This window comes from Malaclemys terrapin, chromosome 2 (assembly GCF_027887155.1).
Source record: "Malaclemys terrapin pileata isolate rMalTer1 chromosome 2, rMalTer1.hap1, whole genome shotgun sequence".
In the NCBI taxonomy this organism is placed as follows: domain Eukaryota; kingdom Metazoa; phylum Chordata; order Testudines; family Emydidae; genus Malaclemys; species Malaclemys terrapin.
The window spans coordinates 75,530,743-75,546,147 of NC_071506.1; the positions used below are offsets into that span (position 1 = coordinate 75,530,743).

General features: G+C 38.6%; 1 protein-coding gene across 9 annotated transcripts in view; it reads left to right on the forward strand.

Annotated features, from left to right (window-relative positions):
• Positions 1-15,405, forward strand: part of TRAPPC8 (trafficking protein particle complex subunit 8) — a 113,853-nt gene that overhangs the window by 58,554 nt on the left and 39,894 nt on the right. For all 9 annotated transcript variants that reach the window (XR_008443849.1, XM_054018457.1, XM_054018459.1 and 6 more), the window contains 5 exons: positions 5,124-5,232; positions 9,709-9,903; positions 10,125-10,255; positions 11,702-11,773; positions 12,260-12,386. Coding sequence is in view for 8 of the 9 variants with exons in the window: in XM_054018457.1 (XP_053874432.1) it covers positions 5,124-5,232; positions 9,709-9,903; positions 10,125-10,255; positions 11,702-11,773; positions 12,260-12,386 (634 nt within the window). In the remaining variant the exon portion in view is untranslated. The remainder of the gene's footprint in view (positions 1-5,123; positions 5,233-9,708; positions 9,904-10,124; positions 10,256-11,701; positions 11,774-12,259; positions 12,387-15,405) is intronic.

A 15,405-nucleotide genomic window follows, 5' to 3' on the forward strand; every position in this document is an offset into this window, starting at 1 on the left:
TGTCCATATCATAGCCAACTCCTCTTATTCAGCAGTTAAGATTTGACCCTGGTACCAAGTATTGAGAGTATTTGCAAGAAAATAAGCTGGAGATAGTGTTGCCCCATTTGTTTTTTAATGCTTGTAATTTAACTCTGTCATTGCATATTTCTCTTTTTAAGATTTCAGTCAGTTCCTTCCAAATTGCAACAGCGTCAGCAATAAAGCAGCTATTTCCCTGTATTTTGTTCAAGGCTACAGAAATAGGCTTCTGGGTACTCGGCATGTGTTCAACATTTCTCTTAAGCCCAATGTTGAGAACTTTGGCTGTGACAGTGCTATCTATTTTTTCATGATTTTGTTCACAAACTGTTATCAGATTAGGCCAGTTCTTGATATAGTGCTCAAAACAGTCCACTACTGAGTTCCATCACACACCTTATGGGAGAGTTAGCTTGGTTCCTCCCACCTTTTTCAACGCAGCTGCTGCAAAGTGGTTGTTACGGAAGTATTTTGCAATTTCAACAACATTTGCCTTTATTTCTGGAATAATGAAGTCTTTTGCTAGGAGGTGCATCAAATGAGCACTGCAACCGTATTTTATTCGCTTGGGACTCTCTTCTAAATTTCTTCTCATCTTGGATACATTTGCAGCATTGTCTGTGACCAAGCTGCGTACTAGACATTTGAATTTTTTCCCCACAGTTTGCTGCTACTTGTAAATATTCTGCTGTGTGTGTGTGTGTGTGTGTGTGTGTAAGGAAGACATTCCCTTCTTCTTCTGTTGTCACACAAGCACATACAACCGGCTCATTATGGGCAAGCCTCAGGGTAACAATTTTACCCTCTAGACCTTTTGCACACTGCTCAATTTCTCTTTCATACACTTTATCTAGCAATTTGCCTGCGACATCTGCTCTGTTGGGTGGACTGTATCCTGGCCTTAATGACTGAACCATGTTAATGAAGTGTGCGTTCTCAATCATACAGAAAGGAAAGTTTGTTGCATAAATAAACTGGGCAATTTTTTCATCAATTATCTCTTTTTGTAATCTGAAGTTTGTGATAAGAACCATATCTATGGTTGTTTCTGGATGATAGAGAGTTTTTTCTTTTTGCTGCAGGTGATATACTGTGGCTATGTGACATACATGATGTAACTGAATCACTTATCATTGGCTGATAATGCTGAAACTATAGAAAATGATGGTGTCTTGAAGGTGGATAGTCTTCAGAATCCTGTATATTGAGGATGGATTGTCCTAAACAAAATAAGTCAATGCAGTTATTCAATTATTATTACCATACTGCTCATTTAGTATTACTCATTGCATTTATTGACACTCAGTACTACTTTAAAGATGAAATTGTAAAAGGAAGATCTGCCTATTTCAGTTATTTATTTTATTTTTTATCACAACATCTAAAATGATAGTACCATAGAGTAACAACTATATTTTTTGCTCCAACATGAGAATTCAAGAATAGTCCAGAAGGAAGACAGGCAGTCCTTAAGAAAAAAGTATGAAATAAAAACGTTTACCAACTTGAAGATCCTGCGTGTTCAGACATGTTCCTTTCATCATCTTCAAAGCAGCTTCCTCCTGGGAAGGAACACTTCTCATTCGGGCAACCAGGCCTTGCATTTCTTTGTTACACTGTTTGCATTTTGCACACATGCCTGTCTTACCCACAGGTAGAGGAACTTCATTAAAATATTCCCAAACTTGGTCTCTTTTATGGCCTGCTGCCATTATAGGTTTTCTCTTCTAGTGAGAGAATGTTATGGTAGATCTCAAATCAATGAAGGCTACACTCAGAAAGACCTCAAGACTTCTGGAATATGCTGCTCAAACAGTTTCACTTTTGTTTCTATTGCCTGTCCCTCCCTTCTCACATTTCTCTCCAGACTTCTTCTTGTCCAAATCTGTTGCGCCACCAACAATCTTCTATTCATTGAAATTTTTGAAACTTTGCACTTATAGAGAGAGGTAAGGGATTGACACTCTGTACACAAATTTGCAGAGGGACAATAGGGTTGAGGTCTGTTATTTTTCACCTCAATATTTATTTAGTTATTTATTTATTTATTTAAAAACATTTTTGCTGTTAACAAGCCTGTTATCTCTGGAGACACAAATCCTCAGTTTGAGAACTGCAAAACTAAGCATCTCTGGTTGCTTCTAGACTGAGCACTGAGTCCCATTGGGTAGATAGAAAGATTAACCTAAATAATCTATATAGAAGCCCCTGGAGCCCCATAATATTGGGTCCCTAATCCATGAGCTATTGGAAATCATTTACAAAACCTATCTTAAACATTACAAGAATTTATTGTCGCATACTGTAGAATTAGAATTTATAATCCATATTCCATGTTGATATCTTTGAGCTATAAAGTATCTTAATTAAAGCTTTGTTTACATAGCTTTTTTCCTCAAAGCATTTTATCAAAAAAAATCCAAATTTATTGATTTTATTTTTAATCATTTATTTTTATCCACCCTGGTAACCATTAAAGTTAATTGGCAACCTTACTTAACTCTTATTCCATCAAATTTTAAAAAAGTACCTGATCAGTTATAAAAGTATTACTAATGTGTGTACCCTTGGGTATTTCAAACATCTGTCAGAGAGAGTAGTGAATAGAGTTCATGTTAGTGAATGGGTTTTTATCTCCAAATCTACTTAGTATTTACTTCTAGTTCAGTGGCAATATGCTTAAAAGAATGCCCCAACTGCAGAAAATCACCATGGATTAAATTAATGTATGCTTTAGGGGATTCTAGACTCTAATTTCCAGCCAGCAATGGGTTAAAGTAATTCTAAGATGATGTATTGCATCTACTTGATAGTAGAGTGTACCTGACTCTGAAACATAGTACACCATATACTCCTGGGGGAATTCTGCACTATTGTGCATGTGCAGAATTCATCTCTGGTCACAGAATTTTTTTCCCACTCAAAATACATTCTGCCCAAGAAATGCTTCAGTTCCGCCTTTCACCCACTAAAGGCTGCTGTGGTGCGAGAACAGCCAGCTGCATTCATGCTGCTCTTCTGGTGCCACAGTGGCATCTGGTGGGCAAAAGGCAGAACTGCAGCACTTCTTGGGCAGAATGTATTTTCTTTGGGGGGAAAAGTAATATTGTGTGCAGTGGCCCAGAATTCCCCCAGGAGTAGAAGTTCATCACAGCACCCTGCCTGCAGAGGCAGGTTAGGACGAACAGAGTGGGGCACACCGGTCTGCTAGTTGCAGGGGGGTGAGGGAGGATTTGCACAAACTCCAGTTCAGAATGACTAGTGAGGGGGATAGGTTGGGGGTGTGGGCTCAGGAGCTAGAGGGGTGACAGCATTAAGCCAGGGGCTGAATGGGAGTAGTGCTGCAGGGATACATGAGGGTGGGTGGTTGGGGCAGATGTGCCTGACTGAATGGGAGAGGCTTGGGGTCAGCCAGGGTCTGCATGGGGGAGCTCCCCAACTCTCGAACAGTCCCGCCCCTCCCCCCCCCCCCCAAAAAACAACCCCACCCTGTTCCGTACTTCTCCCACACACATCCAACAACCACAAAGTTCACTCAAGGCTCCTTCCCTCATCCTCAGCTCCTCTGTTACCCCTGACTCCCCCAAGCCTTTGCACTGCTTCTGACAGGTGCAGGAAATATGTTTCTGTATTGTAGTCTAAATGAATTACTCAAAGTTCTGTATTAATATGCCTGGTAAGAAATAAACAAACAAATTGTCAAAAAAAATTACCAGAATCTTTTTTTGTGTGTCTCTCTATTGTTACAGACATATTTGCTGACCGGTATTTTGAAATAAATTACCAAAATAATTGAAACTGGAATGATTATATTGTGTTATTTTAACAAATAAAATATGCAGAATTTTCAAATATTGTGCACAGAATTTTAAATTTTTTGGTGCAGAATTCCCGCAGGAGTAACCATAGAATGAATGTACAGTGCACACAGTATCACTTTCTGCACACAAATTAAATGTCAATTTGAAAAGCTTATTTTAAAAAAGAACAAGTTAGCAAATTGTATATGTAGACTTTAGTATTAGAAATGAACACTTTGTACCTTAAATATTTTAAAATTAGTATCTTCTTTACCCAGGATCCTGAATTAATGAATTCTTTGCAACCGTTGAACTAAAATCCTCCAAAAAAGCATAGGAGAGAAGCTGATGTCCACATGTTTTGCTTATAATTGCTTTTGAATTTCCAGCTATATTATTGCCGTAAGCTTACAAATATTAAGTTAATATTTGAGAGCGTTGCAGATTCAAAATCATTAATATACCTGGAGACTTAATTAGGAATGATTCCACCTTAACCCGGATTTTAGAAATATATCATACATACATACATAGTTTTGTTTTTCCAAAACATCTTTGCACTATAGCAACCTATTTTGAAGGGGCCTACTTAGAGGGCTGTTAGATTTACTCTTGTCCCTACTACCTGTGTAGAGAAGATTAAATTCAGTGAGCTGGATCTTGGTGTCTTTGCGTATGATTGGGATTTGGAACTTGTATGCAACAACAAACTTTTCTTGTTTAGTGGGAAAGATTAATTTGAGAAATAGTCTCTTAATTTAAAATATAAAAAAGGATGAAAAGTACAATAGATACCCAATTATTGCTAATTAAAATAAAGAATGTGAGCTTACATATCACATAGTCAGAGTACAGTATAAAAGATGGGTATCATTAAAATTACCCAGTAATACAGAACCAATGTATTTTGTTACTAAATATTGAAACAAAGGACAGAGCTTTACAACTTAATGTGTTTATCAGAAACCTGTTGACAAAGTTAAGATTAGAGTGGTGAACTAAAATGTTGATTCTTTTATTTACGAATCTTTTCATAGATTCCCCACTCTTAAAATAGGGAGCTATGTCCACTCCTTTCATTTCACTGTTTAATTTTTGAGGTTTTTTGAACTATTTTGGCAATTTGTGCAAAGAAATGGATAAAGCATAGCATAAATACAGTAGATTTCATTTTTTTGCCTTTTATCAATGCATAGCAACCGAACTAGTAAGTTGGTCTCCAGTTTTTAAACATGGATTGTAGAAAGCATATTTATGTAGGGGCAATGCATTTACGAAAAAAATTCCCTCTTCTCATTCCAGAATGTAACTCAGTTATCACCTGATGGCCCTTTACCACAACTTCCTTTACCATATATTAACAATTCTGCAACACGAGTATTCTTTGGACATGATAGACGACCAGCAGAAGGTTAGTGAATTTTCAGTGATTGTTTGATACAACTGTTTTATGATGGACCAAAAGAGATATGAATAAGGTAACCTACAAGAAACTTAAATATTTCTTCAGCCTAATCAGTTTTATTCTTTTCCCTTCTTTAAGTCATCTCAGCTTTATTTATCTCATAAGCTAGTTTCATAGGTCAAACTTATTTATCTTGTTGCTGATTACTAAATTATATTAAATTTCCCTCAATCAGGGGAGAATCTTGGATTTGAAATGCTTTCACCTCCGAAGTTAGGACCTTATCCCTGAGGTACAATCAGTACCCATTTCTAGTGCCTTACCAAATTTACAGTCCATTTTGATCAATTTCATGGTCAGGCGTTTAAAAAATTGGTCAATTTCATATTTTCAGCCGTTCACATCTGAAATTGCATGGGGGGTCCAACCGAAAAGACACCCAGAAGTGAGTCTGATCTCCCCTGCTCTTCCCCCAGCTGCCATGCAAGGGAAGGACAAGTCCTGTCTCACCCCAGCCCAGCAGGGACTCTCAGCTAGGAGCTCCCTGGTTGGGGCACTTCCAGTAGCTGGGGGATATCGGACCCACCTCCACAAGTCTCCTCCAGCTGCAGGAATCTCCAGTGCTGGGCAGGGAGCTACCTGCAGCAGGGAGATGCACTCGGAGGTGGGTGTGATCTCTCTCTCACACCCCAGCATGGCCGTGCAAGGGAAGGACAAATCCTGTCCCTTCCCAGCCCAGCAGGGACTTGCAGCTAAGAGCCCCCCTTAGCTGGGGCACTGCCAGTAGCCAATGGGAGATCAGATTTCACGGGGAAAGGCTTATTTTATGGTCTGAGACACATTTTTCACGGCTGTGGAATTGGAAGGACCCTACCAATTACCCTCTATTTTGATTGCTTTTAATAGCTTGGGAGTAGCTACTGGGTATTCTAATGTGAGTCCATATAAACATCATGAAATGGGTCCTTAAATAATTACACCTTAAGGAAACTTGGAAATGAACATATATATTTTTTTTTAAAGGATATTTACACATAAAATGAAAAGTTTTGTTACTAATACTTAATCATCTGCTCCTTATTCTCCAGTATGCCACAACTATTTCCAAGCCAAATAGTTATGTCAGGAGCAAAAGGTTCTGATGCCATCACAAGCAGAATTGGCAGCTGGGGAATTTGCCCAAACCAGAGATTTGTATTTCTCTGGGGGCCTTTGTACATTCTGACTCCTGTCCTCAGCTATTCAGTATTATTATTAGTAGTAGTACTATTATTAATAATAATACTAATGTAAGGGGTAACTAGAGTTATTTCTAAAATGTGTCAAGGAATTCATAAAGGGTAGGTGCACGTTTTTTAATGGAATGCAGATAAATCAGTATAAATTAATAGATTACCTGAAGCATATTTCTCCAGTTCTGTATCCATAATCCTTAGGATATTGGTCCTCTTAGCTTGGATCGCTCAGTCTGTGGGTTCCTTCCTGGGTCCCTTTAAAGTTCTATCTTAGGATCCCCCTTTGACATTTTATATTCATAGATCACTTAGATCCTTAACCTTATTGATCAATGTGGGCACAGCAGACAATTACAGGCGATTGTAAGAAATTCCAGAAGGGGTAACCTGCTAAACTAGTTTGTTGGTGTACTCTCGTTCTCCCAGCTGATGACTTCAAACTTTTGATTGGCTGGAGTGATGGACCTAGAGTTCGTGGGAACTGGAAAGTCCCACTGTTTTAGACATCCAGTCAAATCAACTCAGTCAAGTGGCTCTTTTTGGTGACACCAACAAAAGAGAACTCTGACTGACCCCTTGTATTGTCCTTTTTAATTTCCAAAAGGGAAAGTTGATCCTGCAATGTCTCTCCAAGGCAGTCTGAACACTTCTACATCTGTCTAGTGCCAGGCTTGGTTAGTCTCAGCCAGTGAAATGCTGATCCACCATGATCTGTGATCGTCCATTCACTGAAAGTATGGAACTGTTGACCAATAAGGGGAGGCTCTTGAGTGTGCGAGAGAGCTTTCAAAGGAGCTGGACTTGGACTGTACAGAGCAGTCCTTCATTAGGCAAGAACAGCTATGGATCTAGAAGTTTCAGAAATAATTTGACTTTGCTTTTCTTCAGTAAGTTTTGCACACACAATCATACATACAAAAGAAGTCCTGGGCTGGATCTTTTTTATACACGTTGCATATAAAGCTTGGCTCTTATGGATAGGATTTTCAAAAGTGTCCAAATGACCGCGCAAGTCCCTCTGAAACAGTAGCCTTTAACTTGCTGAGCACATCTACATGCCTTGTCTATACTAGACTTTTTAAAAACACATTAGCCATGTGTTAACTAACAGTGCTAACATCACACTTTAAATCATACTCTACACACGGTCAACAAGCATGTGGAGTTTATATATTTGGCAGTTAAAGGTGCTGTTACTGAAACTTTTTTGCCAACCACCACACGGTTACACCAAAAACTGAAAAAAGTTTGAAAGATAAATGCATAATGTCCAAATACTTTTCACTCTTTAGTGTACATAACTTTCCAATGTTAGTGAGTTATGTACATATACTAAGGGAGAACATATTTCCTGTCACTTGAGGGAATTTTAAAGTTTAAATGTTAGGAAACCTCCATTTAATAGTTCTAGAGGATTTTCTTTCAGAATTAACTTATTGGCATAAAATTTACAGAAGAAAGATTTGCCTAGCCTTCTACACAGCTGTATAAATTATTTTACTTGATTCTTTTTTGTAAATAAGTGAAACATGCTTAATGTAGTGATTGTGTCTGAACAAAATGTAATGTATTTATTGTAGAGTAGTAATGACTAAATTTTACTGTGTATTTATGATCCTTGGAGGAAATATGTTAAATAGGCTAGGAAAAGAGCACCCAGAGACACACTGAAAAAGATGAGTGTGATTTATATGGATCCAAGCCATTTAAGAAGTAACAAAGTCTTAATGAAAACAACTTTAACTGAGGAAATGTGAAAAAAAAAAAAAAAAAAAACTGTCTTGATGCTTTTATATATGCTATGTGGTAGTATGTTAAAGAATAAATTAGCCTGAAAAGTAAGAGAACATAAGAAGATCCAAAAAAGTCTCTATTTTGCAGTAACGTAGAGGAGTGTTAACATGAGCACGATTTTTATGAATAATTGAATGATCTGTACTAAGTTACTGAGCAAGGATAGAAATATCTATATTTGACAGTTAATAGCAACGATTAAAATTATTTTAGTTAACAAGGTAATCACTTTTTGGATTAGGTGTTATGTAGCATTCTGAACTTTTAAAAATATTAAAATTCAGTTATACAAAATTTTATAACCAGAATATCTTCTTTGTAATGGGGTTTATTACAAGCCCATTTTTAGATGCATATAATGAGTAAGAGTATGTGCTGGTCTAGATTGGCATAGAGTGTTTTACTTTGAGAGCCAATTTGCTTTAATAAATTTCCAAGAGGTGTGGGTTGGAAGGTACAACACTTGCCAAGGTTGACCCTCAGATCTGCTATTGGAGTAGTTCCACATGTTCTGAAAGCATTTTCTCCACCCTCTGCTATTTGTAGTTGAAGGCCTACACATTAATGTATAAATCTTCCATGTCCTCCCACCCCCATTAGGTCATCACTAAACCAACTTTGGGAAACATTAGTGTAGATCTTCATAATATAATAGTTGCTTGTGTTTCTTACATGTTTTATTGCACAATGGAATTCTTTATATCGGCATTAACTGTCATTGGCATTTGAGTTAGCTCCCATTACAATTATTTGGGTAGTCAGCATCTCAGAGCTATTGATTCAGGCCCAAGCAACCGTTACTGCATTAGTTACATGCTTCACCTTTTGAAGATTTTTTTCACAACCATAACAGATTTCACTTTTTAAAAGTAAAAGCTAAGACTCTGGTGAACAGTTGAGAGGTCTGTCTGTACTATACATGTTGGGAAACACTGATCATAATCTTCAACTGGTTCTGTTTATCTGTGTGCCAAATAGCCATAATACTTACCTGCCTCCTCAGGTAAAATGTCTGAAGTGTTTTGAAATTCTCAGATAAAATGCTGAGTGCAAATTAGTATATCTTTTTCTGTATTTTAGTGTAGACTTTTAGTCTATTTTTAGTTTATAAACTGAACTTTTGCTGTCGTAAATTAGTTTAGCTTTTATTCCGCTTTCACACTTAAGTGTGTGTATTTAAAAAGATTGTGAAACTCTTGAAGATTATCTGCACCTATGTTTTAAAATCAAATGGTTTGAGAAAATGTGAATACATTTTGTGAGTGTATTCACGTGCACTTGTGAAGTGCAATAAAGTATCTCACATGACCCGCTTGGGAAGTGTTATCAAATGAATCAGATATAAAACTTGATTATGATCCTTGGGTCTCTGGTAAGCTGCCAATACAGCTCTTTGTTATAACTGTTGTGCACCACTCTCTTATGCCACTTAATTTTATTTGTTCTCTACTAGGTGAAAAGCAGGCAGCCACACATATAAGTCTTGATCAGGAATATGATTGTGAATCTTCTCACCAATGGAAGGAGCTTGAAGAACAGGTTGTGGCTGTGGTTAACAAAGGAATAATACCTTCAAACTTTCAACCGACGCAGTATTGTTTGAACAGCTATTCAGATAACTCCAAGTTTCCACTTGCTGTAGTAGAAGGTAAATTTATAGCGTATGGATTCTTTAAAAATCATAAGTCTTTAAATGTAATCTGCAGGAAGTTTTCCATTGCTGTTGTGGAACTAACAAAGCTACTTTTTGTGATATGGCTTGTTTGAGGTGACTATTGAGTTTCAGCTCATATTAGGAATATATAGCCTGTAATCACTTATTGAAATACGTACTCCTATGTAAAGTACATAATAGCTTTTTCTTAATAGAACCAGTAACAGTGGAAGTAGCCTTTAGAAATCCATTGAAGGTTCCACTTTTGTTGACTGATTTATCGTTGCTTTGGAAATTCCAACCTAAAGATTTCAGTGCAAAGCATAATGGAGCAACAAAAGAGTTGGTGAGTAATTAAGAATGTTTAACTGTTGCCGAACTATTTTTTACAATTTAAACAATTTTATTCTTAAACTTACTCTTCTGTGGCATAATATTGAGATGTTGCTTTTATTAAAAAGGCAACATTTGTCTGCAAATATGAGAGTTACTACAGTTATTTTCTGCTGTAACTGTTTTTTTTGGGGGGAGGGACTGTTAAAAGCTGGCAAATGCTTAGTCTTTTGATGGCAAATAGTGTAAAAGTTTGAAGCACAGATATTATGTAAAGTATTTCTAATCTCTGATTTTAATAAGATTATTTAAATTACACACCCTTTAAAGTCATTTGAGTCATCTGTTCTCAGATAGTTGAAGCTTGATATAACAGCAGCAGGGTGAAACTTTTTATGCATTCTTAACCTTTGCATCAATACCTATTTTTTCTTACTAATTAGGTAGGATCACTTAATCTGCATATTTATAATAAATATCAGCTATGTTTATAATCAATTAATATAACTCTGTTACCAGTTGATTCCTTATGTTACATTTGAGTTAGTTTGCTTAGATTTTCAGTTCTCATTGGCTTTTTTAACATAAATTGTTTCATGTAGTCTTTTACGTAACAGGGATATTTTTTGATACCTTTCATTATTATTTTAGTAGCTTCATAATCAACCCTTTGCTATTTAAAATAACCTATACTTATCATGCCACTTTGGATCATGTCTCTTTTTGGCAGAATTTCCTCTTATAATGACCTTTGTTATTCAAAGAGGTCTATCATAAAGTTTGTTATTCTGAAACGTTTAGTACATTTCTTTCATATCAAGTTGATTTCCTGTGAAAAGGTGTTGTTTAGACCACTTTCTTAATCTCTCAACTGACTACTGTTTTTTACAGAATAATGTAGTCCCTCAGTATTAATGACTGGTTTATTTCTAGCCAACCATAGAAAGAGGCAACTTCATACTTGTGGTTTGGCTAACTTTCTCCTTCAGAAGACTCCCTTTTATTTGCTGTGTGAGTGGTGCAAGTCTGTATAACCTTCTGTAATTCTCAATGAAATCCATAGTTTAGAGCTGATCATCTCACAACATACGGTGAATCTCAGATGCACTGTCATGATGTAAACAACAGAATTGGTCTTTGGAACTCTGTTCATTAATGAAGTGGCTCACTAGGCCTGGAAGGTTGATCAGTGCTTAAAAATTACCTTGGTCAGTGCTTAAAAATTACCTATCTACCTTAGAAGAGGCAATAAAGGGAGTGTGCTGGCACTGGTCGCATTTCTGCAGGTCCCTGTTTACTGTTTCAAATTGTGCATGCTTTTGCTTGTTTGAAGTGCCCCAAAACAACACACTGTTGCAAGAACTAGTATTTGTAGCAATTTAGTTCAGAAGAACATTGTTAATAAGGAAATAAAAACAGCTCTTCAACCAATTGCCTTTTTCCCTCCCTTCCTCCCCAGGCATGTGGAAATGACATGATAGGAGCTGAAGTAATAGCTGAATTCTTAATTAATAGCGAAGAGACAAAAATGGTAAGTAGGCAAATGTTTATATTTACACTTTGAATGCACATTATCCAATATTGTATATTTAGATACAGTTTTTTTTTCTTAGAATATCTAAACTTGTCTTTCATTTCTATCAGACAGAAGGTAGTTCTACTTGGAATAATTTCCTTTTACTGCAGTACTTGGTACATCAGTATTATCCTTTGTTTTTAAGATCTCTAACAGGCTAATTCCAGATTAGAAATTTTTCTTTCTGAAGAGATTTTTTTCCCTATGTGCTTGATAATTTCTCTACTGATGTGCAAATGAACTATTCTGCAAAAATGAAAAATCTTGTAGATATTGAGTTAGTTACAATTAACACTTTTCTGATTTAATTTGTGTAATATACAGTTGCAGCTGATACATGATTATATAATGAATGCTATGAATTTTTGTAAAAATGGGACATTGAATGTAAAAAAAATTTTCTTAGTAGCAACAACAACAAAATTTAACGTATCTCCACAGGCAAGACTAAAGCTCTTTCCCCATCAAACAGGGGAGCTACATATTCTGGGAGTCGTTTACAATCTTGGCACTATTCAGGGTACTATGATGTTAGATGGGATTGATCCTTCTATTGGATTGCAAGCAGGTAAGGATATGGCATTCCCCTGAGAAATGGCAGAGAATATTAGTTTGTACCACAGAATAGAACTGAAGTCTGCCAGGTAAACAGTGGCAGCTGGTGGTGGTGGAGGGGTAATGTCTAAAGAAAGAAGGAGAGACTGATGAAGTAAGTGGACACAAGTGGCAGACTGAAGCAGCACGTAGAAAGAGGATGTAAGGGAAGTAGAGGTTTACCGTTGCCTAAACTACTTTCCCTTCAGCATTTGTATCCTGGGTTTAAGGAAAAAAAAAACAGGAACATTAAAAATCAAATCTAAGTCCAAACAAATTCACATTTACTATGTTTTGCCTTCTTTAGCCTTTGCAACTTTCTTCTTCTCTAGAGTCCCTCTCCATTTACTTCTCTTCTAGCTGTCTCCTCCTATCTCAGTGCCACTTGCAGTTCTCAGGCATAGTTTGTTGTCAAGCTATAATTTAATCAGATTTGATATGACATTAAAAATTTCTTCAGCCAAGGACATCTTAAATGTTTCAGTTGTTATCCCTTTCTCCTTTCCTAAAACATGCTATTCCTTTAGATACATACTTTGTATGGAGCAGGGGTCGGCAGCCTTTCAGAAGTGGTGTGCCGAGTCTTCATTTATTCACTCTAATTTAAGTTTTCGCGTGCCAGCAATACATTTTAACGTTTTAGAAGGTCTCTTTCTATAAGTCTATATTATATAACTAAACTATTGTATGTAAAGTAAACAAGGTTTTCAAAATGTTTAAGTGTCATTTAAAATTAAATTAAAATGCTGATCTTATGCCACCAGCCTGCTCAGCTCGCTGCCAGCCTGGAGTTCTGTTCACCTAGGCCAGCAGCGGGCTGATCAGGGCTGCGGCCGGGACCCCAGACTTGGGGGGGGGGAGGGTGTTTCGGGGGTCAGGGCAGAGGGCTAGGGGAGTGGATTCAAGGCAGAAGGCTGGTGTGTGTGTGTGTGTGGGGGGGGGGGTTCAGAGATCAGGGCAGAAGGCTGGGTGTGTGTTGGGGTGGGGGTGGGTTCAGGGCTGGGGGGGTGTGTGCAGGTGCAGGGCAGAAGGCTGGGTGTATGGGGGGGGAGGTTCAGGGCAGAGGGATGGGGGGTGCTGGGCTTGTGGGGGTGCTCCCAGCCCCCTTCCCTGAGCGGCTCATGGCAGGGGGCTGGAAGGGCTATGCCCTGTTGCACCCCCTTTCCCCAGGCTCCGTCCCTATCTCTCTGCGTCCTCTACGGAGCTGTGTGCATGCTGCCGCTCTTCCCCTCTCCCCCCCCCCCCCCTCGCTAGGACCATCAGCTGATTGGGTGCAGGGAAGGAGAGGAGGAGGGACAGGAAAGCACCATGCTGGGGGAAGAAGTGGGGGAGGGGGGAAGCTTGCCTGCCGCAGAACCAAGCTTCTGCCTCCTGCCCCGGCAGGGAAGAGCAGTGGGCAGGGGGGCTGAGTGGGGCTGGGGGCCGGGACCGCGGCAGGGAGCTGCGTGCCATAGGTTGCTGACTCCTAGTATACAGGAAGCTGGATGGCTCTACTTATGATCCTCCCCCCGCCCCCCCATCCCTCCCCCCCGGTTAGTGTCTCTTACTTTTAGTCTTTCAAAATGACCACATTTAGTGATTTCTATCTATCATGTTTTACACTCCTTTTTAATTTTCTTTGACCAGTGTGGGTGAAGGGGGGCACATTCTGAACTTGCTTTCATAAAATTTTTAACTTCATTTCAAAATAGGTCTGTATCTTTCCCTCTTCTTCCTTCTAAACCATCTTCCAGGAAAGATCTTGTTCTCTAACTTTATACAGAAGTTCAACTAAGGTTAGGAATGAAACAAAAATATTTTAGGTTTCAGAGTAGCAGCCATGTTAGTCTGTATCCGCAAAAAGAACAGGAGTACTTGTGGCACCTTAGAGACTAACAAATTTATTAGAGCATAAGCTTTCGTGAAGAAGTGGGCTGTAGCCCACGAAAGCTTATGCTCTAATAAATTTGTTAGTCTCTAAGGTGCTAAAAATATTTTACTATCTATGCCTGTGTGATTGGTCTCAATCCAGTCCCTAGTTAAGAACTGTCAGAAGACCCATCTAATTGGGTTTTCTGACATTTCTGCGAGGATAAGACTTGATAGTTCAGTTTTTACCTAATCTTCTTTTGGTCCTTCCAAAACAGTTGAGGCATGGCTTCTATGCAGGTGCAGAGTGCACTGCCAGTGCAGTTCCTGTTCCATGAGTACTAGTCTCTAAGGGTGCTATTTAATCTTTAATAATTAGGGCCCTACTAAATTCAGTCCATTTTGGTGAAATTTACAGTCACAGGATTTTAAAATAATAAATTTCATGATTTCAGATATTTAAATCTGAAATTTCACTGTTGTAACTGTAGAGGTCCTGACCCAAAAGGGGGATGTGGAGGTATCACAAGATTATTGTAGGAGGGTCGTGGTATTGCCACCCTTACTTCTGCACTGCTGCTGCTGCTGCCGGCAGTGCTGCCTTCAGAGGTGGGTGGTTGGAGAACAGCAGCTGCCGGCCGGGAGCCCAGCTCTGAAGGCAGCACCACCGCCAGTAGCAGTGCAGGAGTAAGGGTGACACGGTATGATATTGCTTCCCTTATTTCTGTACTGCTGCTTTCAGAGCTGGGCCCTCAGCTAGCAGCCACCATTCTCCGGATGCCCATTGCCGCCATTACTTTTGCACTGCTCCCGGCAGTGCTGCCTTTCAGAACTGGATGCGTGGCCAGCAGCCGATGCTTTCCGGCCACCCAGTTCTGAAGGCAGCTCAGAAGTAAGGGTGGCAATACCATGACCCCCCCTACAATAACTTTGCAACTTCCCATGAGCCCCTTTTGGATCAGGACTCCCAGTTTGAGAAATGCTAATCTCCCCTGTGAAATCTGTATAGTATAGAATAAAAGTACACAAAAGACCAGATTTCACGGCCATGATGTGTTTTTCGTAGCCGTGAATTTGGTAGGGCACTATTAATAATCATTGTATTCACACTTAAAATGAAAAATAGTAAATGGTTTTTAAGTATA